This window comes from Carettochelys insculpta, chromosome 17 (assembly GCF_033958435.1).
Source record: "Carettochelys insculpta isolate YL-2023 chromosome 17, ASM3395843v1, whole genome shotgun sequence".
Lineage (NCBI taxonomy): Eukaryota > Metazoa > Chordata > Testudines > Carettochelyidae > Carettochelys > Carettochelys insculpta.
The window spans coordinates 21,774,271-21,782,851 of record NC_134153.1 but is presented as its reverse complement, the minus strand read 5'-3'; the positions used below and the strand labels follow the sequence as shown (position 1 = coordinate 21,782,851).

The following is an 8,581-nucleotide window of genomic DNA, read 5'->3' as shown; positions in this document are numbered from 1 at the left end:
TCCTGCAAGTAGTAGACAAAGCAGGCAGCCAAATATTATAAGGGAGCACTGAGTAACTTTAAATGAGCATGTGTTCTAATAGACAAGCAACGTAACAATGGAACAATAACTGGGACAGTGTTAACTGAGGAGTTACTGTAATAGTGTGTATGATAGCACATGATATGGGGGGCTGAGGAGCCCACATCTGCTGACTGCAGAATTCTTACTTGTAGAGGAGTTCTGTATCATTGAATAATGCAGAGTTTTCACAGAATTAGTGTTATACTCACAATTTCATCTTCACCGCAGAACTGGAACTGCAGAGCTGCTGCCTACTGGATCCAGCACAGCCTAACTTATGCAGGAGGCTGGGGCAGCCTGCAGAACACAGTCACACAACAGGGCCAGACCTCCTCCCTGCAAAGCAGGTGCCAGAGCGAAGAGGCTGAAACAATAGCTGGAAGCTAGAGGGATGGGAGAGATAGGTAAGGAAGGGGTGAGGCCTGCTGGGGGAAGCCTGATTTAAGCTGTTGAGGCAGAAAAACCCTTTACACTGTACCCTGCCCCACCCCACACCACCCACAGCCATTACAAGCAATCTCTGCCTTGCAGGGCATTAATGAAGCTGTAGACCAGAGCCTGCAGCTGGATTCTGACAATGAGGGTACCTGGGCCCACGGTGCCCAACAGCTGGACTCTGAAGGGGAGATGTGGGTATCTGGCTCCTTAAACAAAAAACTAACTAAAATATTAAGTTTCCCTAGGGCATATGAGACGCAGCTAGAGGGAAGCACCCAATAAAAGCATAACACAGAACAGGAACTAGATTGTCTTGGTGGTATCTTTAACTCCCTATTCCTGGGGGAAATCCTTTTGTCTGTACCATTACAGGCATACTTGACAGGTATTTTGAAACAAATTACGAAAATATCTGAAACTGGTATAGTTCTACTGTGTTTTGACAAACAAAAATAAGCAGAATTTTTGATGCAGAATTTCCCCAGGAACATATTTTGCCCTGAAGTATCTGATAATGACAGCACTGGAAACAGAATACCCAGCGTAGATGGACCTCATCTCTGATCTAGTATACAATTCAGCTCTTGCTATAACCAGGAAAAAAAAAAAAAAGATTAGTTTTAGAGGTACTGAACAGTCAGTGGAAGCAGGCCTCCTTACAGAAACTTTGCATGCAAAATTGCAACGCTTTTGTATAAGTGGAAGATCCTCGGCAAAAGAACCTGTCATTTTTATAACTGATGCAACTGACTACTGTCTTCAGAAAACAAAGTTGATTTGAAAGCAGAATAAAAATTTACACTTTCCCAAATTTACTGCAGTAAGCATGTAACATTTTTAGTGCTCTATGAGCTCTGTGCGCACATAGCCCCAAATCCTACAAATATAAGATTTTTCTTTTTAAAAAGGGGATCTCTGATAATCAGGAGACAAGAAAAGCAACTGTTCTTACCTCAATTGTTACCTTCCAACCTCTGCTCCCCATCACCTAACTTTAACTTGGTTACTCTGAGCCACTTATCAAATGGCTGTACAAGGATGACCACCATATTGGATTAAACTGGTTTATTGTACACTTATTTGCAAGAATGAACCTTTCCCAACTGGTGAATTAAATAAAACCAGTTAATAAACCTAAGCACATCTGTACAACACAGGAAGTTAAATTAACTCTCCCCTCTCAACAAACCCTGTCTTCTATCCAACCATAGATCTCTTTCTTCCCCTTAATCGGACTTCATCCAGCTTTTTGATCACAGGGCTTGATTTTTTAGATGCAGAAGAATACTTCTTCAGCAGGGCTTCAAACAGTGTGTCTGTGTTTGGATGAGTACTCAGAAAGGCTTTCTCCAAAACATACAAATCAACTCCTTTATCTTCAGGAAGGCCAGAAATAAAACTCAGTCCAAAATCTATTAGCACCAGATCCAGCTCTTCTACTGGTGGTCGCAAAAGCATGTTGGAAGTTGTAAGATCTCCGTGGATAAGATCCTCATCATGCATTCGTGCCAAAACCTCACCTATTTTTTCTGCTAAGAGAAAAAGGTTGCTTGTATCACTTTCACTTTGCTGTACAGAAGTTATATAATCCCGAACTGTAGTTGCTCCGACAATATCTTCAAGATATATACAATTAGAGACATAATCCACAAAGTAAACCACTGGCGCAGATATCCCTATTAAAAAAAAAAGGAGTTAATGAAATGCCAGCCTTTAGCTTATAAGAATTTTCAGCTTGGTTTGTAACATTCAAAATTTATAATTACATAAAATGAAGTGCAATCTTAGAAGTTTACAGTACCATCCTGGAACTGGGACAGAAACTCAAATTCCTGACCACAAGTGGATACTGATGAGCCCAAGTTTAGCGGTGTTAAGCTTTGCTGCCCTGCTCTCCTGTAGCTCAACAGAACTACAATGCTCAAAGGTGTGAAAAATCCACACCCACCCCACTACAGCTCTGTCACAGAATCATAGAGTCCTAGGGCTGGAAGAGCCCCTCAGGAGGAATAACCATCCACAAGACACACCTAACCACTATCACTCAAGGAAGGGTTTTTTCAACAGCAACAACAAAAACTTCCATCACTGATGAGAACAAAAAGCAGTCAAGTAGCACTTTAAAGACTAGCAAAATAGTTTATGATGCATGATGAGTACACACCACAGGTTTATGCCGACATGGCTACTGCACTACAGACAAGTTCTACATCTGAACTGAAATTTCATTATCTGTGCTTAAATGCCACCCAGCCCCACACTTGCACTTTCAATAGAACATAGCATTAATCACTCTTCCTCTCCTACCAATACACGTTAGTCTGACAGAGGCTGAATGTATGCTAGGGGCTTTGTCCTTAGCATGGCTGCATTTTCAGGGGATTCTGAACAAATACAGTATACTGGGAAGACAACAAAGACACATACAAGTTATTTGCTCCTCATGAATAGAAACACACACAAAGACACACACACCTTGAAACTGCAAATGAAAATAAATATTACCTCACTTTATACCTTTCACTAAACAAGCTAGAAGTCTCACAGCCCTCTGTGGATAAAAATTATGATTTTTAATTTAAATTCAGTTTTCAGATCAATTAAATATAGATTTCTCATTCAGAAATAAGCTACAATTAAATCTCATCACTGACATGATACACACACATCTACACTCTCATAAAAATAAGTTAATAGCTCTAGTCTGTCCAGCCTAAATACTAGCTCTTATACCTTGAAAATTCTGGTCTTTCAATTTCTTTTCCTTACCAGAAAAAAAAAAAAATACAGTAAACTTTCATATTTGGCAGCCCCAGGACCAGGAGGCTACCAGCTATTCTAATATTCTGGATAACAGGGAGGTATACCCAGCAATGCAAAACACTGGAAAAAAACAAGATTAGACATTAAGAAAACAAATGCATGCAGAGTACTTTATTTACCAACAGTAGTATTGTACAATGTAAACGTATACTGTATTTGCTGTATTTATTTCTATTTACTTTTACTATACTGTACTTATTGAAATTTAACTAAAATTTACTTATTGTTAAGATGCCAGTTATTTGAGAGCTCCAGATGATAGAATGCCAAAATAAGAAAGTTTACTGTATGTGCAAACAAAGAAAAGCTGGATAGGATTGTTTTTGTTCTGTGCTTATGTGGTGGTGGATCTTGGCCAAGCATGGCAGAGTAGTTAAGTCAGACAGAAAGACAATATATAGAAAAGGACAGAGGCAATATAGAAAGGAACAGTGGAGTGGACTATAAAGAAAAAGGAAGACATTGCTCTGCAGACACAGCTTCCTCTATTCCCCCACACTTTTGCCAAGAAAGTCTGTCATGGCCACTGGTTATGAAAGAGACCCTATCTGGGAACATTAAGGAAATTCATTCTCTGGGTAAGAGAAAAACATGTCAAGCACAAGCAGTGCAAGAAGATGATTCAGGGCCCAGTTGCAAGAATAAATCATCCTAAGGAAAATCTACTTATTGGGAGCAAATGATGCAGATGAAGAGGTGGATATGACTGAGTGAATCAGTTAGTGAGTAGCCATTACTTTACTTTGCAAAGCATCGTTCTTCAGGACTCTCTGCATAACTTTTAGTATAAGTGAGATTTGATAGTCCCAAACTGTTTGTTGTGTTGGATGTTCCTAGCAAAAATTTAGTTTAACTAATCCTTATGACTTGTTAACAAGATTTAGAGTCTATCACTCAAGTATACAATACAGATAGCTGCAGCAAGAGAAATCTAGAGTTGCCACTGTCACGTCCTTACATAAATACCTGCCACTTGTTCCTTAACATCATGGCAATGGACCACAACTGAGGCCACAATTCTCTTCCCTATTTTACTTCAGCCCGACTCCGTTTTCCCAAAAGGACCCCCAGCCTGTGCTTTTTTCTTCAAAAAAGCAGCCAGCGAGTTCAGTGGGGCCTGGTCCCAGATTAAGCGCCCTCTAAGCGCAGCCAGGCTGAGTTTTGGGGTAACAGGATTTAAATCAATGATATTTTTACTCACTGAAATGGTGATTTATATCAATGATTGAACTCGCCTGGACTTAAACCAACCCGACCCGGTCCCAGAGCCAAGGCCCCTTCTGGCCCGGAGCCGAGCCGAGCCGCCCCCTTACAGGCTGGCCCTGTCCCCTGTCCCCACTCCCCATCCCTCAGACCCACCTGCCCGGCGGCAGCGCAGCAAAGAGCGGGCCTCCTGCGCCGTCCGCCGCCGGCTCAGCCGCTCCTCCAGCGCCGGGTGCCGGTAGCGCTTGGGGAAGCGGAGCTTGACCACAGCCGCCCGGCCCAAGAAGCGGCCCCGGTAGACCCTCGCCTCGGCCCCCTGCTGCACCAGCTGCAACCCCTGAAGCGGTGGAGAGGACCCCGCGCACGCCACCCCCTCGGTCCCGCCACCGGCCATGATGGCCTGCGTGAGAGGAACGGACGGGGCGGGGCAAGGCAAGACCCCGCCCTTTCCTACCACGTGACTTACGGAGCCCTCGGGAACTTTCGGATTCAGTGCCGGAAACAGCCGAGCCCCCCAGGAAGGCGTTAGAGGAAGGCGAACCAGCCGCCCCGCGTGCGTCCCACAGCGCCTGCGCGTTGCACGGGCATGCCGCTCTTTCCACCTCCCTCCCCGAGCCTTGCCCCGCCCCACGACGCCTGGCCCCGCCCCTCCATATTGCCCGCCCCCCTGTATCGCCCTGACCCTACATACCAGCCGTGTTCGTTTGGAGGCGCTTCAGTCAGCCCTCTGAATTCCGTAACGGCGCTTCCTGTAGCGCCGTCCGGCTGTACTGCCAGTCCCTTCTGTAGGGCCCCTCCTGTCCCATCACTCCACCTCTCTGTGCCGCCCTCCCACGTACTGCCTCACTCCTGTACCAGCCAGCCCTCCCTGCAGATCACCCCGCACCCAGCTCAGCTCCCCTCCTACCCCTCCCTGTATTACACTGTCTGTGCCACCTCCTCACACTCCGTAGTGCCCAGTGCTACCCCTCTAAATGTCCCCCTTCCATGCTTGTCCCCCTCCCCGCCCCCATGCAGCCCTCAGTAAATAGTACACAAACTAATACATGCTGGATCATCACTCCGGCTGCCTCCCCTTGGGAGAAGCTGCCCTGTGCTCTCATCCCCAAGGAGGAAACTTCCTTTAACTTCCGCTGCTGCCACTGCAGGAGTGGGACTCAGGACCTGGGAGCACTCAACAGCTGCTAAGATGCCAGCCAAGCTAGGGCACTGCCTGCATCTCTGCCCTCCGATCCTGTCAAGGATAAAAGCTTGGTGCCTGCATGCTCCTGGCCAGGATCCAACCCCTAGAGCCTCACTGAAGTCACAGGAGGAGATCTCTGAGTGTGACATGTAGAAGGAGCACTCCAAGTGTGCATGTAAATTCACTGTAAAATAATTATTAGAACAGACATTCCTCCTACCTAGAACTCCCCAAATGTAGGCGAAGCCCCTTTGCTGCCATACTGCTTTCTGAGGTGCAAAAGTCCCAGTGTGTGCAGGGCTATTGCCCTGGCTCCTTCCCACCACCTTAGAGCTCCTGGGCAACACAGTGGGTCCTATTCTCCCCAGATCCAGGGGAAACAACTGTTCCAGGCTCTTTTATGGGCCATGCCAGGGAAAAGGAAGGCTCCTGCTCACCCTAAGCCTTCCAATTCTATCTAGCCTTAAATGAGTAGAGTGTAACATTTTGATATAGGACCCTGGGCATCTCTGGAGAGTGAAGGTCACACTGTCACACACGAGTTTACAACCCTGCAATCCATATTGTCTGGACATTCTGCTATGCTCATGGGGAGCTTCGCTGAAATCCATGCAGAGCTCAGTAGGCACACGAATCTGCTGTGTTTTACCATGTGCAGGATCAGGGTCTCTGTTAGCTATGACCACACTTGCTGCTGAGAAATATGACACTGGGAAAGAGGACGGGAGAGGTGAACACTACCACCAAACTTAAGTAAGGTTCTAGTTTTCCACCCTATCAGCTTAGCTCCATTTACCCTCCCCAATAAGTAAATGTTTAGAAAGTTGTTTGGCAGAGAGTGAATCGTTCATGGTGCTGATAGTTGATGGTTACTTTACAGAAAAGTTAATCATCAACAGCGAAGTGCCATCCTTCTGTAGAATCTTGCCAGCATTGTAAACTGAGTCAGCTTACTAGAGCTCATGTAATATCTTCAGTAGTAGCTCCACATAGCTACAGGCTGCAGCGGGCCTTTTGTGTAAGCGGAAGGAGAGGGTACAGGCATGAACAAAACTCAGTCTTCCACAGATAATGTTTTAAATACTTTGGAGGCATGTGACCAACTCCTTAATTAGTCTTAGCACCATTACTGAATTTTAATATCACACAACGCAACCCACTACTTTTGTGGGCTATTTGCACATACCATGGTATCTTAATGTTCTTCAGGAGATCCAGGCTATACAGTGGATTTTGTCTAGTCTATGTAAATAATTCTTAGGTTATTACATCTGGAGATGCCTCAAGTCCATTTTGTCCTTGTTTTTGCTACTACATCATTTGTTTCTGTTTCAAATTACTTTTATTTTATTAACACATTCCACACAGCTTCCTTGAGCTGCACTTGGCGGGGTCCTGCTTAGCAAATATTTACATTGTTTCAGTAACTCATTGGATGATAAAGAAAATATAACCTGTGGCAGGCTTGTACACAGGAATTTCTGGGGTAGGGGGCGTCTTTTTTTAATAAATGTGGACCACCTCCCCCCACAGTGAGCCCTGCTCTTCGTCCCCCACCTCCGGCTCTCCCGCTGGCCCTGGCGCCCACTCTCCCTCCAGCCAGCCTGGCCCTGCCCCACTCCCTCAGCATCCCTGCTTCTGGTGACCACACCCATGTGCACCAGGGCCCCTGCAGCCCTCTCCCTCCCTCCTATCTGCCCTGCACCCTGGGGTTCTGGCTGCCACGCACCCGGGTTTCTCCTGGCTGCCTTCAGCCCCGCACGTATTATCCACACGTAACTCAGCTTTAAGATGCTAAACAAATATATGACTCAGTCAGAAATACTTCAAAATTATGTGATGGAGTGTGCAAGGCTCAGGGCAGTGGGCTGGGGATGCGGGGGTGCAGGAGTCAGGGTTGGGGTATATGAGGTGCTCAGGGTAGGGGGTTGGAGTGTGTTGGGGTGCAGATGTTAGGGTAGGATACTGGGGACACGGGGGTACAGGAATAAGGATTGGGGTGCATGAGGGCTCAAGGCAAGGGGTTTCAATGTGTGGGGGTGCAGAAGTTAGGGTAGGGTGCTGGGGATGTCCGGGGTGCAGGATTAAGGGTTGGGGCATGTGAGGGACCTAAAGCAAGGCACCAGGGTTCATGATGGGCTCAGAGCAGTATGTTGGTCTAGGGTATAAGGGAGGCGGAGTACAGAATGCATGGAGGAGAGGACAACCCCGGGGCTGGGTTATTTTACCAGATAGCTGCAGACCCACCCCCAATTTGGCCTCCCCTGACCCCAACTCTGCTAGTCCCAAAGATCCCCCCATCCCTTGCTCAGCTCAAGGATCCCCCACCCCACCCCCACTCAGACTGAACCCCCACCCCCCCAAGGCCCCAACATCCCCCCTCATGCTTGAATACAGTCCCCAACACGGCCCAAACACTCCACCTCTTCCCTGCTCAGCCAGAACACCCTACGTCTGCTTAGCCTGAACACCCACCCTCTTCGGCCCAAAGATCCTCTTCACCCCCTTACATCTTACTAAATGGCTGATGCTGCCTTTGGAAATAATCTGGAGCCATTTACAAATCTGGAGTCATAGATTTCCCCACCCAATATTTTATTACAGGGGTGGGGAATCTATGGCCCACAGTTTGGATCTGGCTCCTATCTTAATTTGATCTGGCCCATGGCATGTGTCCATGCCACAGACCAGAAGCTCTGAGACTCAGCACCCCCACTGTTCCCTACCTCCCCTGTGCTGGTATGCAAATGCCATCTTGCCCCACTGTGGGGAGAAGCATTGAGCCTCAATGTGCCACATTCACCCCCTTTCCTCACGGCACAGCTAAGTCAGGTTAGCCAGTTAAGCTGAACTTGCAGGTCTTAACCTGTG

The 8,581-nt window shown here is 46.9% G+C and overlaps 1 protein-coding gene across 1 annotated transcript; it reads right to left on the bottom strand.

Moving 5' to 3' along the window:
* Positions 1–35: 35 nt before the first annotated feature.
* On the bottom strand, positions 36–4,936 carry TP53RK (TP53 regulating kinase). Its single transcript, XM_075011334.1, has 2 exons — positions 4,684–4,936; positions 36–2,177 (listed from the first exon to the last, which is right to left on the bottom strand). Exons 1-2 carry the CDS (start codon positions 4,919–4,921, stop codon positions 1,699–1,701), a joined length of 717 nt encoding a protein of 238 aa, XP_074867435.1. The 5' UTR covers positions 4,922–4,936; the 3' UTR covers positions 36–1,698.
* Between the last annotated feature and the right edge of the window lie 3,645 nt (positions 4,937–8,581).